Source organism: Dromaius novaehollandiae, chromosome 5 (genome assembly GCF_036370855.1).
Source record: "Dromaius novaehollandiae isolate bDroNov1 chromosome 5, bDroNov1.hap1, whole genome shotgun sequence".
Classification (NCBI taxonomy): domain Eukaryota; kingdom Metazoa; phylum Chordata; class Aves; order Casuariiformes; family Dromaiidae; genus Dromaius; species Dromaius novaehollandiae.
In genome coordinates this window covers 7974155-7998599 of record NC_088102.1, presented here as the reverse complement: position 1 = coordinate 7998599, position 24445 = coordinate 7974155, and the positions used below count along the sequence as shown (strand labels likewise).

Sequence of the window (24445 nt, the reverse complement as noted above, 5' to 3'; positions counted from 1 at the left end):
AAGGTATTTCATATAGGCACTGGATGGGTAAATTCCCATGCAGAGAAAACAGTATTGGTACCTTTGCTTTAAATTGGGTTCAAGTGAGCTTGTGATTCTTAGCCCGAGCCTTCATGTTTGCCCTTGGTATGAAAGTTTTGCACAGCTTTTCACAGAAAGTGGAAAAACTAGCCTTGCGGAAAACCACCGGCAGACAGACAAAGGCCAGGAACAAAGACCGGCGAGCTGTTTTGTCTAAGCCAGGACCACTCTGTCTCTGGCTTTCACTTCGACTGGCAGCAGTCAGGCCAGCTTTCTCAGCTGATAATGCTTTAGTCTTAGCAGGTTCTCTGAAGTTTGGGCTCCCAGCCACGCTCACGCAGGCCCGTTAGCCAGCAGCACATTAACAACTTTCTCCTTCTGCCCATCACGCCAGATTCACTAATCAAGGTTGGAGCCTTGCTGTGTCCCCAGCAGGCAGGAATCTGTTAATGAAATCACACATGCACACACCGAAATGTGACCATGTCCCCAGTTTTAGTCACCCTCCTAAGTCCCAGGGCATGACATGTTATCTTCAGCAAAGGACTCAGCTATGACCAAAACCACCCGAGACCAACACACTGCTGCTCGAGGACTATAGATGACAGCAGGACATGAGTTCACCAGAGTAGAGTTAGCCACAAGGAGCTGAACACAGTGTGGTATCTGCACTGAATCACAGCTGTGCCCGGCTTCCCACAGCATGTAGTCTTGTTGCTTGGAAAAAGCTGTGCTAGGATAGGTGTCCACCAGCTCCTCTCCTTTCCAGAGAGGCTAGGGAGAGTAATGAGTCCGTACTGTAATATCTGGAGGACACTTGTGCTAACTCGCCCTGCATGCATCAGACTCAGTCTTGCTTCAGTCAACAAGGAGAAAGGAGAGAGATTTAGCCAGGACTAAAGTGAAGCACCATCAGGGATGTGCTGAGACCCTTCCCATGGAGCTTACCACAAGATCAAGATGACAGATCTCAGATTTTGAAGCCAGACCAAGGCTACTCCATGTATTTCATTTATATGAGGTTTTCTTTCCCTCTCCTCACACTTCCATTTCAGTGTTTTCCTGCTTTGCGAGAAAGTTGAAGAGGCTGGAAACAAAAAACTCGATGTTTTGCACTTCCTCTCCCCCAAATGCAATGGCAGGGTGAAGCCTCACTGCAGTCAGAGAGAGACCCACAGGCTTCTCCGCAAGGCTGCCGCCAAGCTTAGCAAGAAGCCTGAAACCTGCCTTCGGTACCTCTTCAGTCCTGGTGTCCTACAGATCTGTGTAAGGTACTAAGATTTGATCCAGAAAGCTAGTGGATTTCACACCAGAATCTTCCCCAGAGGCTCCATGGATGCGGCTGGCACATGCCACCCCACAGGCCAGCTCCATCTCTGCTCTTCCGGAGTTAGCCCTGTTAATCTTGGCAGAGACATCCCTGATCTGCCTTACTGGGTGAAAAGACCTATTCCCAGACGTACGTGGCAGTTTCGCAGAAAGAAACCATGGCCAACGCAGTAAGTTAGTGGTGTTCCCTGTGGAGACCAGCATCCCAGGATTACACCTGGGAATACACATGCATCTACTTGCAAGCCAGCCTGGAGGGGGAAGAGTTCCTGTGGGGATGAAATCAGTGAAAGCTGGACCATCCCAGCTGGCTCCGCACACTTCTGCCTCGACGTCTTGTACGGACAGGTCCAGTGCAGCACTTGGCAACCGTTTCCTCACTTTCTCCGTCAGTCCTTGATGTCCATGGCAGGTGAGATGTGCTGCACTGGCAAACCCTTCTGCCACCACTACTCGCTCTCCTCATTTGCTTTTTGTCCAAAATAGCCACAATTACTAGCTCAGAGCATGGCTGCCACCGGCCTCGCGGAGCCGTGCCCAGGAGGAAATCCCCCGGCCTTTGGTCTCTTGCTTTGTCTTCTGTCCTTTTAAAAAGACTTGGAACAAGTTAGGCGACAGGATGCTGGCGAGTGTAGATAAGAGCAGGCTACAGGTGGCAAAGGACAATACTTTTTTCCTCTAATATAACATAGGCATGGAGACAGCGAGGCGAGGTGGGCAGACCCTTCCCCAGTCCTCCGCTGCCTGCGTGGACACAGGGAGTCCTGCTCCTCAGGAGAGATGACCTTTTCAATCCTAGGGCATTACCTACACCGTGTCCTCAAGGCCAGCTGCAAAATTATGGCCTAGCTCCTAATGATATGCCCCTGGGAAAGCTGAAAGATACAATGCACATCTTCATCTGCCGTACTTCCAGATGTCTCTCTTAGCGCAGGGAGTCTGTGGGAAGTGTCCATAACTCAACATGGATTTTCAGTGCTTATTAAAAGCTACTCAAGTTGAAGATATTCCTAGTTTAACACTTCAATGCTTTCAAGTTAAAGCAAATGTGTCTCTGATGCTCCCTAGTCCAAAGGTTAAATTTTAGCTTGGCTCAGCATGGCACTTGTCAGATACCATTGAACGATCCCAGGGTGCTTTCTGGTGCATACATCTCTTTTCTGCAGGGCTTTGGGTGTGTAGCTTGTGTCTTTGCTGAAATTGTTCATCACCAGAGTCCTTCTCAGGGATGCTTTGTGGGAGGTGCCGTCGGGCTGGGAGCGTCGCGTGCAGCAGACAGGGCCAGACCGTGTCCAAAGCACAGTTCCCACCAGAACCGCCACCGCAATCAGAGCAGGCATGAGTTGATCCAACATGAACCAGAAAGAAGAAAGTTTTGACTGGGGCCTAGCAAAGGACAAGGGAGGGATTCACCTTACATCTTTTTAACAGTACATTTCAGCATTAACCCTTCAGAAGGTTTTGATTTTGCAGAAACTGCTGAAGAAACAAGACACACAAATTCACAGGCAGCTCCATCTCTGACCAGCATGCTTGGAGCCTCATTTCTTTGCATTATTAGAAGATGCAACAAGAATACCAAAAATACCTCAGTCTTATAGAAGATCTGGTTGTGAACCCAGGCGCTGCACAGATCAGACCCCGAGAAACGCAGAAGAGGCCGGCGCGCAGGAGCAGACCCCGAGCCTCTCCATGCACTGCTGTGAGCTGCAGCCAGCCTGAAGGGCAAAGCAGAAGACTGCAAAGCACCAGGCAGTTATTTATGCCTTTCAGGTGTCTTAGTTTGCTGATTGCAAGGCCAGGAGGGAGGCAGGCGGTGCAATTAAACCACAGCTAAAGGTTGTTGTCAGAGATGCAAAGTGTGGTACGGTTGCCTGATTCAGCCCTGATTCACAGATCCTAGCTGTCTTCTCCCGGCCTCCCTGCTCACCTGTTCTGCCCAGGTCCTTAGAGACACCTGGGGACGTGGTACCTGCCGAAACCCTTGCTTTTTCACGGTGGCGTTAAGTGGAGAGCTGTCACCACGCTGGCCCAGCCTCCTCCAGCCGCATCCTGGCCAGGTGTCCTCACCCGTCCTGTCCCTCCCATCAGCATCCACCCTGCTCGGCCCCCGGACCCGGGGACGCGTTTGGCCGGCAGCGCTTCGGCAAGGTGCAGGAGGAGGAGGAAGGGTCCTATCCTGCAGGCAAAACTACTTCAGCGAAGGGGAGTGAAACACGTTCCTGTTTAAGTGGAGCTCAGCACCTCATCAGACCGCTCACAGAAACAGTGCAATACTTTAAATGCTACTCTGTTTTTTCATATTTTGTCGATCAGCAAACAGTTCAGCCGGAATTCTCTTTTTTTCTGCATAAATGCTTAAAAGTCCCCTGAAATGGCCTTTAAAAATGTTCCATTTAAAATACAATCCGGGGGTTAAAAGAAAAAGTACTGCGCTGAGCTCTTTGTACCCCAGACAGACAATGTTGGCTGACTTTCTATAGGATTTATGCTGCATCATTGTTATATTTGGTTCTTCCTAATGGCAATACTTACTGCGCTTTTAATGCTGCATTAAAAAGGAAAAAAAAAAAAGAAACCAGACAAGGACAGTTCAGGCCAAACTTTGGTATTGTTATATTTGTCGAATATATAAAGCAGCTCCTTTACAGCCCAGATCAATATTTTCACATCACTGTCTCGCACAATACACAAACCAGAGCAATTTAGGAGTTTTAGACAGAATTTTATTTGGAAACTTCTGGCTCAGCTCAAGCGACTTTGGAGGCTGAGCTGGACGGGAGTCAAGTCTGAAGGAAGTGTTTACATGAGTTCTTGTGAAGCAAAACTTCCAAGTATTATACAACTTTGCAGCTGTATAGAGCAAAGAGGAATTTGCTCTTCTATAAACTATTTTCCACTGGATCTACTGGGAGTTGTATCTGCTCCCCTTTGGGATAAACTTGGTCCTGCAATGACTTGAATTTCCTCGCATGAAGAAAAACATTTCCCTGCTATTCCATGTGTTCTAAAATATACAGAGTAGAGGAAAGTCAAGCGAGACGGTACAAAAGATCCCTATCGCTTGTGTTATTATCCTGCCAGCACCTCTGAATAAATGGTGCTCCACAGAGGATAAGTTGCTACGCTGCTACTTGATGAGTAAACTACTACGTTGTGAGCAAAAGCAACCAGGTCAGTTCATTAGATCCAACTTGTTTCTGTGAGGAAGGAAAAATTAATGCCAAGGAACTTCTCTCCACAAAAGCAAAATTTGTAAAGTAATTCATGCCAGCAAGTTATTACCTTTCTGATTAAAGCAAGCTTTGAGATTAATGGAGAATCTCTGCATATACAACAAGTATATGCACATGAATGCCATCTCTGTGTTAATGCCTGTCTCGACTGCTCTCTAGCTCCAGGAGATAGGAAGGTGGGGCAGCAGTAAGCAAATCTGGATTCATCCGGATGGAAGCCAGGATGACACACAGACTTCTGCCTTTGGATGAGAAAAGAAAAAAAAAGAAAATAAAAACTATAATTGAAAAGAAAAAAAAAGCACTGAGAAGTGAAGGAGGCACTGGATAGCCTAATGAAGGTTTGCCTTCACCTTTCCTTCTTCAAGAGCATTTTTTTATTAGTTCACTATTTCAACTTCATGAAGATTTCTTGGAGAAAAAGAAAAGGAGTGAAATCTTTAAGAACAAATCCCACCTGGCCACCGGTTTTCAGGGCCCAGTCCTGGGTGGCTGCACCAGGAGGACCAGGCTCCCAGGGAGCTTCAAGCCTCCCTGCTGAGGAGGGAGGAAACCAACTGCTAAGCCAAGTACTGGAAAAATCTCTCAAATTTGGTTCCTGCCACCATGAACCACTATGGGAAACCACTGGCTCATGACAGTGGCTCCAGCAGCTCCGTTTGGGTAGGAGGCAGTGTGAGAAAGGCAGAAACGAGCCCCCAGACACACCATCAGCCAGCCCTGGAAGAAGCAGATCAGCTCCTCTCCTAAGCCTGAGACACCCCGGCACCTCCTATTTATACGCCCTGCGCTCCATAATTGACTTGCTCTGCGCTTTAATCAGCTGCAGCATAAATATACAGGCACCACAAATAAACGCCAGCGGAGAGCCAACCTCAGCGAGCTCCCGAGGCTGCCGGGAAAAAGCTACTGCTTGCAAAGCCAAATTCCCCCGCTCCCCTCTCCTGCGGGGTCCGGCCGGCTGGACCTCGCCGGACGCAGGGCAGGGAGGCGAGGGCCACCACGACACCAGGGACGGTGGGAAACGCCCTGGGCCGTTTCGTCCGGGTTAGGGATGCGCCTGAAATTTGGTTGTGCTCCCGCTGGGATGGCGCATTGGCCAGCTGAGGTCCTCCACCCGCGGTGGGCAGCAATGAAACGTGCCCCTAAGGAGCACGTTCAATGACCAGAAGAGCAAGAAGTGTACAAAAGTGCCCCAAAACGTGGTGTTTGGGCCCATTCTGGTCTGTGAAACACTCTCCCCTCACACCCCAGGTAGACGCATTTTGTGTGGGGGCACCCATGGTGCTCAGCCACCCAGTTCCCAGGCCGTGACACTCATGCAAATCAAAATCAGCAGCATTTTGCACTGATAACCCTGATGTGCGAACCGCAGGAGATGCGCAGCAGATGTTTGGCGTGGGCCCCGTGGGAGAGGCACTGCCAGCAGCGCGGGTGAGAAGGCAGCAGCCAGGAAGCCGCAGGGTGCTGCAGCTAACTGCACCCAGGACAGTGAGCCAGAGCCCTTAGTCAGCTCTGACCAGCGCCTCGGAGAGGCGGGAGGAGCGCCGAGCCCGCCGTGCTAACGATGAGAAACCCGAGAGTTTGCAAACAGAGCTGAGGAACGCCCAGCGGGTCAGCAGACGAGCCGCGATGTGCCGGGACTGGGGGAAGCAAACGGGCGAAGGAGTATACAGCTCTGATAAGAAGTGACCTGTAATCAGAACAAATATTGAGTAATTCAGCAGCAATTTCTCAAGGAAGGAGCAAAGCAAACTTCTCGTGATGTTTGCCTTGCCAGCTGTGAGGGAGCAGCAGTCTCAGAGGATCCAGCTGCAACCTCTGCTGTCGCTCGCGGGGCCTCTGCGCAGCAAAGGCACCTTTGCTCATTCCCGCTGCACCTGCTGCAAAAAAGCTGGAGTCCCGTCGGCCTTTGAGCGAAAATCCAGCAGGGAAGGAGAGAGGCACCTTGCCGCGGGGCGGGGAGGGCGGTTCTCCACCCAGGGGGACAGATGCTGGCACGAGCGCTTGGCACTGGCCTCGGGGCAGGCGGCCAGGACAAACAGTGCGTGTTCACCTCTGTACATCACGGCAGAATAAAATCAGTGGCAACCCACGTTACTTCCTCCGAGGATGTCGCAAGAAACACAATCCCCTTTCAGCTAAGCCGTGTTAAAAAGGGGCAAAAGGCCAAGCAGCAGCTGAAGCAGGTAAACATCCTGACAGCCCACGCCCTTTGCTCGCGGAGGGCAGGCCTGCCTGTAAGCCTCGCTTAACGCTGCCGGGCTTTGCTGTCGCTGCAGTACATGCACTGCTCGGCCCTCGGCCGCGGGCTGAGCCGCAGCCGGGCAGGCAGCCGGCGGGGCCGGAGGAATGACGATGCCTCCGGGGTGGCCTTGAACGAGCGGCCCTGCCGCAGCAAGGGCAAGCCCGGCCGCGGTGGCCCAGAGCCATGCCACGGGGCGACCCGCGCTTGGGGGTGCCCAGGACCACCGGAGCCCCCGTGGGCCTGTTAACAACCTGGCCACGAAATGTCAGCCAGAAGTTTAGCAATGGAGAAGCTGCTTTTGCCCAACAAAGAGGCCTTTGCAAGCAGCAGATGCAAACGGCACGGGGAATTGTCAGGTGATGCCCTAGGTGCTCCCAATACAGCTTTGTCGGGGCTCTGATTTTGCAGAACGGTTGTAGACCAACTTTCCAACAGCATCATCAAGACTACTAGCTTCGAGCACCGGTTAGGCACCTTGCCTTTAAAAATGCAGCCCTCTGAAAGACACCAAGAGCTGCAACCTGAAAAAAAAAAAGGAGCAAGCAGTCAAACAGGAAAAAAACCCAGCACCTCCCAAAAACACAACCCAAAGTTTGCTTCTGAAAATTTGCACTTTCACCGCACATATAAAATATACGCACTTCCTGCTCGCTCCACCCTCTCGGACGGCCTGGATTTCACAACATCCCTTTTGCAAAGAAATCTCCACTTTCCTAGGAGAGAGAAAGATGCAAGCTGGGATTTTCACACCTGCCGCCTGGGCAGCTCTAAGCAGAGCGCCCCAGGCTTCAGCGCCGTTTCCCCCCCCCCCCCCTTTGCTTTTACAGCTATGGTGTAAAACCTCGGGGTCTCGGAGGAACTCGGAGGAACTCGGAGTCTCAGGGACTCGGAGGAAGGCTCTCTTGCAGCTATGGAAAATCAGCATATTTCACGGGGGAGAACAACCAAACCAAAGAAATGATGATGGATTTACCAAGACAGCACGGAGATTAAGGAAGTTGCTTGAGTGCATCTCAAAACACTCATAGTTTCCAAGCCTTTGCGGATGCTGCATCTCCCCTGCTCTGCCCCAGCCCCGAGCCTCCGGGAGCTTCGCAGCAGCTCGCAGTGCTGCATCGCCCCTTCCACGGTCCCGCGTCCTTCCCACCCAACGCGCGAAGGCGCTCGGAGCCGCTGACGGCCGGCAGAAGAGGGGCCATCGCGGGGATTGAATTGCACAGACGACAGAGCTGGAAACCGCTCTGCAGACACAACATCGAGACGAGTGGGAACCACCTCCAGCGCTGAGAGCGGCCCAAGCGATGGGCTCCGAGACCCATCGCGTTTCACGGGAAAAGGCAAAAATCTCCGGTGCCGAATGGCCGCTGAGTGAGGGGCTCCCGGCCGCGTCACGTGAAAAGCTGAGATTTCAAAACCGCGGCAACGCTCTGCTCATGCAACGCGGGGGCCAAACCCGCGGTGGGCACACGCTCACATGTCCCGGCCGAGCCTGGCAGAGCCGTGCTTATCCGCCCCAGCTCCCAGCGCTGGCTGAGCGTAGGAGCAGCCTTGCAAGCAAATGAACAAAAAGCCCCCACAGTCACAAATAGTGATAAAATCAAGTTCTCAGAAATCTAATTTTTTTTTTTAAACTTTCTCCTTGGTACAATGCTCTGTTCCTCCCCAAATGGAGAGGAAAAATGACCCTGGAAAATCACAGACAGATAAAAACATGGAAGGAGAGGGAGGAGGATAAAGGAGGCAATAACAAGATCACGCAGCTACTGAGCGAGGCATGTCTACACGCCAACATTACTTAACATGGATTTGCAAAGACCTGTCCAGTGACTGACCAACCTGCAAGCAATGAGATGCAGCTAAACATGAGCTGCTAACCAGCTTAATGGGAGGGAAGTCCCTCTGCGACCTGCAGTCGCCATCCCTCCACTGCAGACGCAGGGAAAAAAATCAAGTAGGGAGCCTGGCATCCCTCGCCAAAACGCAGTTGCAAGCACAGTTTGCAGAACAAAAACACGTGGCCCTGCTGTTGAGCTTCCCCAGCAGCTGAAGTCACCTATCATTCGGGTCACAGCGGCCACCACAGTGACACTCAGCGAAAACATGACCGGGAGGGAGGCCTCCCAGATCAGCAGCACCGCAGGCTTGCGGGAAGCACCCTGCCACCCGGCCCCTGCCCAGCCAGCAGCGACGCTCCGGAGCACGGCTGTGCTCGGCGCGTTCGGGGATGTGTCAGCCAACGCAGTGGTCAGCACGTGGGGGAAACATGACATGTCCGTCACAGGCTTTTTGCCACAGGCACTTGCTGCTAACTCAATTCTGCATCTAGATTTCGTGCTCAGTCTGCAGGGTGGCTTCGGGGCACGCAAGTTTAGGGACACACTGTGAAAGGTGCCCCGAAGACCAACTGCAGCTGTCACAAGGAGGCACACACACTTGCACTGCACGGACGCATCGGGCTCAGCTCTAGGATCACTTTCAATCCTTCCATCCACTTATCCACGGGAAAACAGGTAGACAAATATTGGGGATCTGCCAAGAAAGCGAATAGCTCTGGCAAGCGTCCCAGAGCCCAAGAGCCCAGCGAAGAGCTGCCTCGCTATATACTGCCCCAAAACGGCTCAGCGCCTGCTCTGGGCACCGCGGCCACCCTCCCTGCCCAGCCCTGCGCCGGCCGGCTCGGGCTGCTCAGCAGCGCAAGAACCGCAGCCCATTGCATCATCTGCGCTCCACCTCCCCCGGGGCAGATTTTCATTAGCCCCAAATCTGGCAGCTTCTGGTAGTGGAACTTGGCCAACGGGCCCCACCCGGCAGAGCGGAGACGGGGAAATGCTTCCCCCGTGTCCCGGGAAAATCCTGATGCTTCAAATCGTTTCCTGTTTCCACGGCAGAGACCTTTCCCATTCCCGGTGAGCAATGAGAGAGAAAAAGAGAGCACAATCCTTGGAGACTGCCACTGGAAGTCTTACCCATTTGCAAAGACTTTTCCTAGATGGGATGAGGCTCCTAGATTTTTATGTGCCTGAAAGGGACTGTTATGGGCACACATTCAGATTTCTCATTACAAGCCAGAGGATTTTACCTAACAATTCTTCCTCCGACACCAGAAACTAGTTGAAATGAAGCAAGGAGCATCCGATGAAGGGATTGGGAGGTTAAATTTTAAGGGCAGGTTGGTTGTTTCTCAGCAAAGTGGGGCCCTGATCCTGCCTGTAATTTCTCAGTATTATTGCAAGAGAGAACCTGGTCATAAAAGTAGATCACTGAGGGCTGGGGAGCACTTGGACACATTCCACCTCCTTCTCCATGGTCATGCTCAGGTGTTTTCTGGGTTGGAAGTCTTCTAAAGAAATCCATTTTGCTTTCAAAGGATTCTTGGGAATTTGGAGGGGAGCAGTTTGTGGATCTGCCATCAGGACAACACAGAAGAATTGGCAAACGTGTCCATATAAAAATGAAGTTATCAAGAACTTCTGCCTGAGGGAGCCCATGAAATCCTCTGGATAAATGGGTCGGCACCAGTGTCAGCTGAGGATCTTTGGGCTGCCTCCCCCTCAGCCAAAATGTCACACCAAAACATGAGTTTCAGTACGAAGAACAAAGCTACGTGCATGGGCATGTGTCCTTCTCCTCCGAGAGGCGAGAGGCCAAACTCCCCAGCAAGCAGCACACGAGATGAGCCAGGGGTGCTGCTTGGGCTGAAACCTGCTCTGAACTCCACCTTAAGTGCCCTTTCCCCTCTACAGACTCTGGTTACCCACCAGTGTTGACAACTACTAACCAGCCAGGCAGACCCCCAAAATCATGGTCCAACCTTTCCTTTCCCTCCCCTAGATACTCTTAAAAAGACCGTTCAGAGCTTTTACTTTATAGCTTTTGTTTTTTTAAAGCAATAGGTGATAGATTCATGGGTTTGTTCCTAAGGAAATGGCACCACTGGTTTTTAGTACAGTCTGTGGGTGCAGATTGCAGCGGCTGAGGCACATACGCCACTGTCAGGCATCGCTGTATCAATCACACCCACAATTTTTAGGCCTTCCTTTGTGCACTTTTCTATTTTTGACCTTCTGCCTAATCGCATAAGCTGCTTCCCAGAGTAACTAAAGCATTTGCAGCTTTCATTGACTTGCACCGGGCAATCAGCTCCTCTGAAAACGAAAGGCAGGATTGTGAGGACAGAGATTCCTTGAACCTTACTTGGTTTGATGTGGTTTGTTCACCTGGATAGTCCTCGGACTTCAAATAATGCCAGGCGGCAGGCGGGTAGCCCTAGCAAACGGCTAGGAGGGCCGAGCTGGCATCTGCCACCAGCACGTTCATTTTGCTGCAGACTAAAGAAGTAAAATACCCGGTAAAGAGAGCTGTTTGTTTACAGCTTTCTTTAGACAGGAGTCTGAACTAGAAAGCCAAATCAGTAAGTGTGTTCTTGACTACAAAATAAACAGTGGGTGTTGGGTTTTACAGAGCATGTCACCATGACCTTAATGTCTCACTTCATGCTTGGTGGCATGGAAGTGAGCCCAAAGGTGAAAAGGTTTAATTAGTAATACTGCAAGCTGATTACTATGGCCCATATATAGGATGACCTGCATCTACTATCACTTAGTACGGTAATAACTAAGTACAGCATGTGGTTTAAATATCTCCCTAATGCTAAAGCTAAATGCATCTACAGTCCTAACCCTCTAATTGACTGATTCTAAATATGATAGATTAGCTTTTCATCTTGTATATGTATCTAATCAGGGGATGAGGGCATGCATATCCTTAGATATATGTTTTTTTCATTTCTAATGCCCTACAACAGCAATTAAAAGAAAAATTACTTGTATGCCCAATTTTGTTGCAGGCTTATCCTGTAACCCCCCTCCGAAAACTGCCATATTCACTTACTGATAGCAATGAAAACAAGCTGCAGAATCTTGCTTGTATTTGGACACCAAGATTTGGAAATGTAGGTGTTGCCTGTGTGACCTTTGCCTGATGACCCTAAACCACAGCCAGCCTCTTGCTGCCTGTGGTCACAGCCCCATAAGCAACCAGATCACAGCCGGCAGTGCCCAGCGGGAAGGGCTGGGTGTAGGAAGCAGGGGAGGGTCTTGGCACAAACAACAGCTTAGGCTTCAAGTGCCGATTCTCAAACAAGACGCTCATCTGGATATTGCCTTAACGAAGTTTCCTGCTTCCAAAAACCAGCTGTACGGGGTGCCTTTTCCTGCGGTCACCGCTGCCCAGCTACAGGGTCCTGCACATCTGGCAGCCTCAGAGAGGCCTCAGGTGGGACCTGCCCTGCCAGTGCCGACCCCCCTCGCCCTGGCAGTCACAGACGTCAGGCCAAGGCCTCGGCTGGGCTCTGCTCTCTGAGGAACGGCTTGCTGTGCCTCCCTCAGCCCAAGGACGTGGGCAGGTGGAGGACCGGGACAAAGTCCCCAAGTGATCTCATGTGCATCTTGCAGCCCAGCTCTTCCAGCTGAGCACTAATCAGCTTACTGCATTTAGGCTTTCACTCTGGGTCTGGGTAGCTCCAGGTGCCTCATTGCTCATCCCTAGTCTCTGCCTAGAAGCCACTCCCAAAAGCAGGACCCCATGGACCTGCTGCCCAGCGCTGAACTCTAGCAAGAGTGGCTGTTGCTGGGGGACTCCTAAGCCACTTACTCTTAGTGCTAGGGAGTGCCTGGGGTACACTAACACTGCACACGAAACCCAGAAACACCTGCATGAAGTTACCATCAGAATTTGGCCAACATCCCCAGGCTCCCTGGAGACCCTCCTCTCGCCCAGGAGGCATGTCCCCTCCTGCAGGGAGGAGACACGATCCATACGATCCATACGTTCCTCCCACGCCCTCTGCTTGGGCCTGGTTAAATGGGAGAGAACAGGAGGTAGCTGGCTTTCTGCCCAAGATGCTTTCACTGGAACAGAGGACCACCCAGGTTTAAACACTCTCCTTTGTTAGTACTGTTGCAGGTGCTCCGCTTCCTCTATTTTTAACCCCATATAGAGGTTACAGAACCAAAACAAAGGCACAGAATACCTTTATAGTCAAGCTGGCTGGACCAGACCTATGCAGATACGCACTAATTCACCCTGGGGAAATGAGACCCATTAGACCTTTGTCATTTTCCCCTCAAGTGTCCCAGGCAGAGAATGCAGTTTGGGAATTTTCCATCGCAGTTAAATTACGGTGCTCCACCAAAACAGTTGACACAATTTCTGGTTACAACATCTTCACCAGATAGGCACTAGCAGAACTCCCCCGTGTCTGAGTGAGGCAAATGCCTGCAGTAGGGAGGAGACTCAGGGCCATGGTAAGTTATTGTAGTGCAATGAAAATTAAAGGAGTCAGGGTAACAGATTAGAGAAGGCATCCTGACCTGGCAGGGGAAATTCTTGCTCATTAAAAGCAAAGACAGCCTTCGAGTGCCAGGGTGTAATTTAGACCCAGGCTCTACAATGCAATTTTCATGGGTCTGCACAGAGCCCCAGTGAAACTCTGTGGTGAAGGTTGAAGATGGAAGGACTGGTCTGATAAAGCCCAAGCCTGGGTGAGCAGGTTTAAAGATCACACTTGCATTTTTCCTCCACTTAAAACTTACTTTTAAGCTTCTGAGGTTAACATTTAGGAGGGAACATTATCCTGTGACAAATGTCTCGCTCATCCAGTTTCCTTAAGCAGTTGGAAACAGGTTTTTTCCAGTGCCCTGGGAAGCGACAGAAGCAGCAAGCTGAATAAAACAAATACCCTGCCTTCCTCCTTGGAATAAGGATTAATGACAAGTGAGAATAACAGGCCTGAGAAGCTGCAAATGGAAAGGTTGCCTCAAGGAGAGCAACATGTCCAGATCCGTCTATCAGATAGCATTATTTAAGCTCGAGCCTGAGAGTGTATTCATAGAGCTTAAAAGCAATAGTGACTCAGCTTTAGACTGAATACTTACTCATCCGTAATTCTCAACCTTCCTGCCTCAAGTCAGGAGGTTTGAGCTACCAATGGTGCCGTGTTCACTCCAGATTTGGGAGACTGTAATATCGCAGAAGCTAGAGGAGATGTCAGTCCCAGCATCGTCTTGTCGGCATTCGCAAAGCCAGCAGTGCAGCTCTTGGGGTGAACATGACCTAGGAACCCTAAGCCTCAGTTCAGAAGAAAGCTGTAGTTAGCACCAAACTATCATAGAGGTTCTTAAGACCCTCTTTCCTCTAGTCCCTGAATTTGGGAAAAGACAGCAAGATTTTTGTGCAAAAGGTATCTCTGGGCAGTAGATAGGCCTGTAATGACTAGAAGGCCTGGAACTGTTCTGCACCTGAGTCTTGAAACAGATTAAGATATACAAAATTGCCTCTCCCACCCAGTTCAACCACAGCACAGCTTGGCCAGTCTCCAGAAATGGCTTTATTGGTAACTCTTGCATTTTTCTTCTGACCTGGCATACGTGGTCGCTACGGTGGTGATGTTGCTGTTGTTGCAGTGGTTTTGAAGGTCTTGTTCCTGGAATCAAGCGATACAAAGGGGAAGCAGGTTTCATTTAACAAGAAATACATTTCTGCTTCTCATTGCTGAAGAAAACCTGAGACTGTGATCCCAGTCCATACTAGACATTTGGAAATGAAAAATCAGATGAAGAATAAAACCCTCTTTTTTAAGGAGCGGGGGAAGGGAGCAGTGGAGAGGCTGAGTCACTATTTTTGAGCAATCCTGAACTCACTGCTAAAATCTTTCATCTCCACTTTAATAAGACCGGTTGCCAGTAACAGCTGCGGGAGCTCAGAATTGGAGCAGGAGAGCTGACCTGACACCACAGGCAAGTTAAAACTGTTTCAGGCCTAAAACCTTCACACTCAAACATGTGACCTGTGGGAGCCCACACAGTGAAGTCTCTGTCTCTGTCTGACCCACGCTTGTCTTCTGTTTTCTTCTTTGGATGAAAGGGTTTGGTTATGTTCCTCGGCAATTTTTCCCAGCAGCCTTTTGCCACAGCAGCTTTCAGCTCCCAGCATCCCTACGGCCTGTGGTCCCCGAGTCTCCTAGATCAAACTGCCCTCCCCGAGGCAACGGCAGTACTCGTCTTCCTCAGAGCAGATGGGAGCAGGGAAAGAGGTGGAAGACGAACTTTCCTGCATGTCTCCACTAGTTGCCTACAAGTGGCCTTAGTTACTTTTGAAAATCCTCCACCCTCTGGGTCACAACCTGGAGTTGCTATCCCGTTTCTCAGAGGACATTCTCCTGTCCCCTCCCTTCCCTACCATTTAATGCAAGCCATGAGAGGGGCGATAGCCTGCCCTGCTTCCACGGCTTCTGGTCACATACAGACATCACCGAACCTAGACACTAGCTGTCCCAGAGCCCATACGACCTTTTTCATGACCAGGAGACGCCCAAGCAGACAAACACCAACACCGTTTATCATTCTTCCATGCTTTCTGACATCCTGTTCTTCCTAGAGGCTTGACTCCATCAGCAGGACATTTGCAGCTGGCAATGGCCACAGGCCATGCAGTGCTGTGCGCGGAGGATGAGGTGGGAAGGCAGGACGGGCAGCGGAGCAGGTGGGGAATGGGAACGCGGGCCACAGAAGGCAAAAGGTGACACACTTGTGCAAGGACTGAGGCACAAGTTCAGAAATGCTGCTGAACAAGCCCTAAGTACAGCAGCAATGTGTAATTCCTTCCCCAGCCTTCCTCTTCTCTTTCTTCACCTCTGAATCTCTGATATCTTCTGTGCTCTCTCATATGTGTTCATCTATGTCTTGGGAGGCAAGGGAACACACTGCGCTGGCTACAAATAAAGAACAGGAAGAGGTGGAAAAAATACGTAAAAACTACACTGTCTATTCTTACAGTTCTATCACTCGTCTTGGTATTTGGAATTTTCCTCCAAGGCCTGGCTTCACATCAATTCACGGACCCCAGCTTTCATCTTAAAAAATGTAATTACACAACATTCCAGCTCCTACTGACGTGGAGAAGCGCAAGTCAGAATCTAAATTATTCATAATCCAGATGTTAAAAAAATGAAAAGAAAAAGACTTTGACATTTATTGTTTTGTAAAACTTCATTTCTGAGTGAGCCATGATTTTTGGAAGACCTGACTCATCATTTTTGAATGCTTGGGTTTGCCAGCCCTGGATATATTTAGTAATACAACCCCTGACTTGCAGCTTCCAATGAGAATCCTAATGGTGTGATAAGACAGATTTTTATCTCATTCATGTCATTTCCAAATATCAGGAAATTCACTTAATAACAAGAGTTGTAAAAGTGTGAAACAGTCTCTCTGCGGGGGGGGGGGGGGGGGGGGGGAGCGGAAATCTCATGACTTGAACGGCTGAACAGACCAACAGAGAGCAGGCAGCGGGGAACGGCTCTTTCCTTTCTGGCTAGGGGACAGAGCAGATGATCCCAGACACGTTTTCCCCTTCATTTCTTCTGGCTCTGGACTTTGCTAATCCACAGCCACTGGAGCTTTGCTCACGTCCAACTGGAGAAACAGTAACTACCGCAGGAAAAGCACGCAGATTAAAGGGAAAATACTCTTGCAAACCATCTAAGACTTCACGAGGAGTAAGGAACCTGTGCCAGCTGTTAAGAATCCATTCAAAGTATCTCTATCCAGCAGCTAGAATTGCATTTTTTTACTTAAAAACCCTTAAGCACTTGGAGTCTAGTGAGTTTTTTTTTTCTTTGCCTATCAAGCAGCAGTATTAAAAATGATGTCTTTGGCAGCATGGCCAGCCTGAGTAGATGCAGGATGATTTTAATCTATTCATTCTAGACCATCTGCTTCATACCCTTAACTTTCAAAGGCCTTGAATGAGATGTAGACCATTGAATTTTATAGCTAAATTTCATGAGCCTCTTTAAAAATGAAAGGATTGCACAGAACACAAATTTCGAGACATCAAAGGAACCTTCCCTTTTCATGTAAGCACTAAAAGCAGTGCAAAGGGAACTAATTATAATTTGCTCTATTGCCAGTTTTCACACTGGAGCAAATACAAGCATTTTATGCTTTAAACCTTACAAACCAGTGGCTGCCAGCTTAATATATTCCTAAAGCCAGGACCAAATTAATAGACTAAAACCATCTTATATCCAACTCAGGCAAGTGATGATGCCAAAAGAGCTGGCAGACTAGCTCATGGAAAAGCTTTTTCTTTTTCGTATCCTTGCTTTGTTTTAAAAATCAACATTTCTTTACATATTCAATAGCAGTGTAAACATTGATTCAGCTTTTTCAAAAACAAAGCTATCGCATAGATACTTTTTAATGAGCTGATCTTCATCTATGCTGCCAACATAGTCTGGAGAGAACACAATCAAAATCGCAGTTCCTTATAAAAAGTATGGCAGAGTTCAGGGCACATGGCCAAATGTGGCTGTCTCAAGATCTGCTGACTCGAGTGGCTGAAATCATTACGCAGATATGCAAGTTCCAGGCAGGCAGCGGAGGGGAAGAGCTACTCTAAACGATGAAGCAAGATCCAGGTGAAATTGTGAAAATCAAGGAGATTATTTCATAGCAGAACATTAGGCTTCTAGTCCAAACACGGATCTGCAGACACACACTTTCCAGTTAGGGTAATGGTGGGGAAGAGTGACCTGGACACCACTTGAAATCAATGAAAAGCGAAGCAGGGAAGAATCTCCCTTTGATATTTCATCCCTGTTCCATCCAAGCTAACAAACCCTGGTACAAAGCAGACTTTGGCTGGCCAGGGCAGGAGCTTTTCCTGCTCTCTAGGATGGGCTCAGACACCATTTTGTACCTTCCAGTGATCTACAAGTTTTCTGATTTGCAATTCACAAAAATCCTAATGGAGCACCTAAGGAAGCATCTCTGCTTCCATTCCCTAAGCATTCAGGATATGGATTGGTGGGGAAGTGACCTGCTACCTCAACAGAAGTCTCCAAAGGTGAATATTCCACATTCTTCATGCTGTCAGTGGTGTAAGCAATGGTACTCAGATCCTGGGGCCACAGAGATGGCATCACGTGTTTTGATGCTAAAGGAAGCACAATGGCACTAGTTTCTCCAGCAGGAATCATCCCAGAAGGTCTCCAGAGCCCCCGAGGAACAACACAACCAGTGAAACACTTGGATGATACCAACAATTTGGCAAAAAAGTGTATGACTTACCGTTCTCCTGTACTGATCTCCATGGAGGAAGGGGTCGTTCACAATCCTCTGCAGTGGGAGAGCCAAAAAGCTGTGTCAACAGAAAAGTCACAGCCAGCTGCTTACGGAAATTTCACTGCTCCCACTCTCGGTGGCCAGGTTTGTCACACTCACCCCTGCTCAAGGGAGCAGTGCTGCAGTCAGTAACGCTCAGCTACGGAGTGAGGAGTTGCCTTGGGTCACGGCTGCACCAAGCAGGTAAACATCACATTCAACATCCATGTGGACAGGGTGCCACAGTGGCCCCCCTATGCAGACGCACTCATCCCTCTACTGTTTCTTCCTACATGAGAAAGCAATTCAAGCTTGTCTGCACTGCTGGTTCTCGGATCATTTTTCAGGATATCCACCCTTCCTGCTCCCACTTATGCCCCCTGGCCTTCCTCCTCTCTTGTCCCCCTTTGGAGGAGTTGGGATGACCTCCAGATCAGCAAAGGGATGAGAGGCTTGCTGGAAGGGAGGCGGCCAGGAGAAATCCAAGGAAGGGAGGAGATCAGAGGATGAAGCTGTGCTTACAAGAAACAGGGGATGCAGGAAAGAAAGAGGGAAAACTGGTATAAAACACAAGCACAAAGGCAGGAGTCCAAGCGCAGCTGAAGCTGTACCCCAACCTGTCAAACAGTGCATGAGACCATTTAGCTTCCTAGGTAATTCAGGCATAGAGGTAAAAGGGACTAAATCTGGTAGAAAGGGTGGGGAGGGGGGAAGAAAACACAAATGTGTGAAACTCAGCTTTATTTTTTCTAGCCTGGCCTCAGTTACAGCAGGTGAGCACATGCATATTGGTAGGTCTGTGCTGTAACTGGGGTTTTGTCAGCGTGACACCTCCACGGTTACACAGCGGTGCCAAGTTTGTGCAGAACAGTCCCTGTTTCCTGCACCTCACCCTTCTGTCAAGTTAAAGCAGGTGACTAGCGCTACAAAAACATGATTAGCTTTGCAAGAGGTTTGAAATCCTTTTCCTTCTCCGGTAACTGGTATCTGCCCAAGAAAGAAGTGATAATCCTGACACACAGCTTCCAAGCCTAGCAAGGGTGCAAAGGTATGCCAGGGAGCTACAGAGAAAGCATCCTATTTCCTGAAGACCTGGGAAAGCACATGACTTACCGTCTGATTTCTATAAACTGCATTAAAAAATTGTCTCAGTCAGCCTGTGACAGAGGCTGGAGGCTATGACTGATAAGAAGTGCCCGGTGAGTGATAAGACCTTAAAGCCAAAGCAAACTATGTCACCCTGTTTCTTAGATAAGGTTTATTCTTCTCATGGGAGAAAGTTGTCCTCTTACGTTATCATTGGTTGACAATTCTGCTTTCGAACTGCTTGCCAGCTCTGTGGCTCCTATCACAATAACGCTACAAATAATTTAAGCAATACTACTTTGGATCAAAATTTTAATGAGGCACTAAACCCACAAAAGGGGCTCTGTATAGCATAATTAAATAGAATGGGCCTAAGTAAACAGTAAGGTTTTACAAGTTACATTATAGTTGAAAACAGCTGGGAGGCAAAGAAAGGAGCATTGAAGATGCATGATGTAAAAAGGCATTTCACAGAATGCAAACACTAAAACTTTTCATATCGCACGAACAGTAAAACACTACAAGTACGTGACTTCCCTTTGATTTGGAAGAATCTGTGTGGGGCACAGGGCATTTGTTTTTTTTTCCTTCTGCTAGGCAGCACAATGAAATATTTCACATGGAAACCCAAACCAGTGACAAAGAGAGCCATTTGTCCTTTGGAAAGAAATAAATACTTCAGAAACAGGTAAAGTCACAAGGAACATCTGGTTCAGTTAGGCCATGGGATGCTGGATCATGGCTCCAAAACGCTGGACAGTGCTGGGATTCCACAAAATAGTCTTGCAAACAATCAGTATTACAACAAGTCTGTTTGGCTCAGAGCTGCAAGACACTTGTTTCATGCTCACGCCGACTCCTCGAATCCACTGCAAGCTGCAAGCAATGACGTTCAGGCTGAGCCAACTAGCTCGACATTCAATTCTCTGTCTGCATCAGCTATGTACAAAATGATGTTTGTTCCAGCCCTGTCAATATTTGATCCAAGAGCTGCATAAATCCTACAAACACAGGAAGGTTTCAATTTCACATTAAGGTTAATGTTGACAGTGGTGCTGCTGCATAATGTAAAGTCAGTGCACTGTTACTCCTTGAGAATGAAATTTCTGGTAAACCTCGCTTCCCCCCCGTCCCCTCAGCAGCCCTTCCTCAGAGCCATAGCTATTGCGGCAGTTCTGGGCCCATGAATGAAAAGTTTCTAAATTCATCTTGGTTTATCATTGGAAGAATTCCTTCTTCAATGGGCGTCAGAATGGGCTCCTCTTTTATAAAATCTGGATCAAAGTTGCTCACGTCATCTTTGGATTTCTGTCAAACAGAAAAGACAAAGGAAAGAGATATCAAAAGCAAGTATGGTCTGCTTGATACTCACCCTGCAAATTTATTCTGGTCTTGAGTGAAATGAAGAGTTACCTCCAAAACCCAGGCTGAACTTACTGCAAGCTTTCTCTGGGGCTGGGCTGGGAGGAGCTGCGTGCCCCCACAGAGCCTCTGACAGGATAAAGCCTTTTACAGCCTCTGCAGGCTTTCTACAGATGTACGCCTCTCCGATTTAACGGACACCACCTCTGAAGTGTGGTCTGCCTGGACGTGGCAGGCCAGGCACATAAATCAGTTCTGTTCTTCAAATGTCAGCCCAGACTCAGACATTCAAAGCAGTTATCAGCAGTGTTTCCAATTAGCTGACTCCACACAGTCCCTCCTTATCTGCAGAGTGTCTCGGCTGGCTTTCTTGGGGATACACTCCTGTATGTGCGAGCCATTAAATCTGCCCAACAGTGAATTACTAGGCCGCGGGAAGACAGTCAGCTTGCCTCCAGGTGCCGGATTCCTAGCTGCGTGGTACAAAGTGGGACTGTTTACAATGCACACTCACAAACTGGATTTGTGGCACATTTTGACAAGGCGCGTGTTTTTCTTGCATGCAGAACAGATGTTTCATTGACACCGAAGTCTAATGTTCCCAGCTGCTGCTGAGTTCATGGGGAAACGAGGAGGTTCCCTTAGCCTTTGATTCAAGTCAAGGAAAAAACTCAAGAGCCTGATCCTGAGCTGCTGGAGTTTCCCTGGGTGCCTGATCCTGCACCCACTAAGCTCCAGGGAGCAGGACTGGGTCTGCCACCACCACTGAGAGTTTGCAGAGTAACTACAGCACAAGGCAAAGCCACTCAGCCTCTCTGACCAAGAATTTCAAAGGCAGGGAAACCACAGAGATGACCTTGGAAAGGCTCTCCATGGGGAGCAGGACTCCATCACATCATGGAGCATCCTTTGGGCTGTATGGTCCCGCTGGGAAAACGGGTAGTACCATGTCCTCTGCAGCGCTGGCTGCATTTGAACCACTCAGCTACAGCTGCCTGAGCAGGGAACACTGTTCTGGGTGCTGTACAGTCACAGGCAGACCAAAAACAGACAGCCCATTCCTGAATACATAGCTGGAGTAGGCAGAATGAATATTGCTTACCATGTTTTATATCCGAGGGAAGGCAAAGGGTAGTCAGGTGCCTAATTGCCTGCAGCTCCTTTTGCAAACCTGCATCATTTGATATTGAGCTGCCCTTGAAAATCCAGCACCGAGGGAGAAAGCGACCTGTACCACATCACATGGGCAGCCAGCAGCCTAGCCAAGACCACAGACCTCACCTCCTACATCCCAGGCCACAGCTTTAGATTCAAGGTTGCCCTTCCTCCACCTCCCTTCCTGTCCCATGGGAATAAACTTGCTTAAAGAACCCAGAAGAAACACCCGGGGACCCCTTCCTTCCCACATACAATTCGGGGCCTGAACGGTGGCTCCATCTGGCGCTGGTTCAGCAGGTCCCAATCCAGCCCTTTGAAGTAGAGGTGCCGCAGAATCGCGCTCTCACCGCCCAGCGCCAGGCTGCCCAGCCGCATGTTGGGGTTCTTCGTCATGAACTGCAAAACAAAAAGGGCTGTTTGTTTCCTCCCATCCGGCAGGGCCACGGGAGAAGGACCTATTAGCAGGCGCACAAAAGCTTGTCCTCAGCTTTCCTGTTGAACCTAGCTGCTGGCCAGACTTCTCAATTTCGTTGTACTGGAACCGCATGCAAGGAACTTGACTCATTCTCTAGAGGAGGAAGCCTGGGTGTATTTCTCCTTGGTCCCTTTTATTTTGGTCAAATCCTTGGTTAACACGATAACAGAAGAAAGTTGAAGAGCATCGTTTGCAACATTATAAATGTTGCACGGTGGTTTGGGAGGGTTATTTATTTACATATTAATTTCTCAGGAATATTAGTTCTCTCTCAAATGCTGCTCACCAGCCAGCCAGTCTCTGGACCGGAGTCAGTCTTGCACTGTGTCTTTTTCCTAAACCTCAGCCTGCTGAAGCGAAGCCAGAAACCTACGCTTTCCCTCCTGCCATCTCAGGAAGCGGAGAAGGAGCAAGGCACTGGCTTCTAGAGCCCCCCCGAGCCCTGAAGAAGTGCCTCCTTCCAGGTGACTGTCTCTTCTCTGTTTGGTGAAACTCTAAAAGAGGACTTGTTTTTGTAAAACGTTTTTACTCTGCCACTAGAGAAAAGAAACCTCCTACTTCAGCCAAAGAGCCCTGGATTTGCTAGAGAGCAAGCAGAAAAGCCATAGATCATCCCCCAGTTTGAGAGGGCCTTGGTGCGTGCACTTTGGGTCCCGACGAGAATGATGAAGTGAGCACTGCAGACATTTCTAAGGGGCCCGGGGAATGGTGCAGGAGGAGGGGACTCCTTTCCCCAGGCAGCAGAACTAGGTTGTTTGTTAATTTAGGATTATAGCTCTTTAAACACTCAGAAAAGCAAAAAAAAAAAAAACAAAAAAACAAAAAAAACAAAAAAAACCCACCACCCTTCTTCTCCCTCCCCTCAAGTATTCCTAATTCATTAGAGAAATCAGGTTATGTTTAAACTGGGAAAATAGCTGCTTTTATTTGCCTATTGAAACAGCAGCATAAAGCAAGCTGCTCTCTGGTGGAGGTGTCCAGACGATTTCCTCGAAGATGAAAGAGCATTATGTTTAGCAAATAGCTGAACCAGCCAAACCAGACAATCGGTCACTGTTTCTGGAATGACCAAGTCTGCTGCATCTCAGCAATAGGGCAATTAAAGTAAGCAGAGGTGCAGGGAGACACCAACTTGATTCTGACTGTAGGAGCTTTTCGGCAGTTACACATTTTCCTAGGAAAAGTGGATGAAAGGCCTAGTCATTCTCTACTGAGAAAGACGATGGGGAGAAGAAAGAGGAGGTTGTTAAGTTCATTTTAGGAAATCTCCCTGACATCTCTCATACGGAGGGGGCTTCAGAGCCAAAGTAGACAGGGTATCTGCAGCTAGGAGACCTTACAGGACCCCAGACTTGGCTGACACTAGCACAAAAACCGAGCTCCCACCTGGCCTCCTGACCTCTCTGAGGACCTGTACAGCCAGTGGATTCCCTATAGCAGAACTAGTTTCCACTGTCCCACCAAAAAATAGCAGTAGAAAGTGCTACTGAGTGAATCCAGATTCGTAAGAGCAGTCACCAAGACAGGAGCAAAGCTAACATGGGCCTCTCCGGCTGAGATCTTCACATGCTTTCTCTGACTCTCCAGCCACGCAGTGTTTCCAGGGTCGGCCCAAAGAACTAACGCGTTCCTTCCTGTGTCTCCCCAACCCTTTCAACCTGCTCTTCTCCCTTTCTACCAGCAGAATTCAAAAAGAGCTCATTTCCCAAGAGACTCTGCACTGAGATTTCTGTGAGATTCTGATCCTCAGACAACTTGGTTTCCGAACCAAAAATGGGTCAAGCCAAAAATCACTCCAAGATCAGACAAGCCTTTGCAAGTCTTTAGCTAAACTTCCTTGGTTTGCAAAACAGGCCAGAAGTTTTCTGGTAACCCAGTCTTTCTTTAGAAATGGCCTGCCTGGCTACTTTATCCCCACAGATGGATATCTGAACCTCACTTCAATTCTTATTTGCATTGCTGGAACACTTAGAAAGCTTGAACAAGATCAGAGCTCCTTGGTGCTGGGAGCGGTAGAGACCAGAACAGTCTAAAAAGACAAGACAAAGAGAAAGAGAGAAAGTCCCTTGTCTCCTGGCTCCTGACCTACTGCCTCCTCCTTTACACCAGGAAACTTCTGCTAAATGTGGAGGAAAAAAAAACAATCTCTGGAAATGGCTGGTAACATGCTCTGCTCAGGTACCTATTCATGCTCAAGCCACATAAGACTAAAATCTAAATTAGACTGACCATTCCCTGGACCAGTCCAGAGCCCTGGGAAATAGGAGTGTGTTTACATTCCTATTTCCTTGCTTTATTTAACATGATGCCAAAGGTGCACCAAGTGAAGGCATCCGATGCAACAAACAGAGCCAACCTAAATGCA

General features: G+C 48.9%; 1 protein-coding gene across 1 annotated transcript in view; it reads right to left on the bottom strand.

Moving 5' to 3' along the window:
- Positions 1 to 19380: 19380 nt before the first annotated feature.
- The window catches only part of PRKCH (protein kinase C eta), a 119564-nt gene continuing 114499 nt past the window's right edge, over positions 19381 to 24445 (bottom strand). The window contains exons 13-14 of the mRNA XM_026114428.2: positions 21858 to 22001; positions 19381 to 20393 (exon numbers count right to left, since the gene is read on the bottom strand). Of these exons, the coding sequence (XP_025970213.1) occupies positions 20247 to 20393; positions 21858 to 22001 (291 nt within the window). The 3' untranslated portion in view covers positions 19381 to 20246. The remainder of the gene's footprint in view (positions 20394 to 21857; positions 22002 to 24445) is intronic.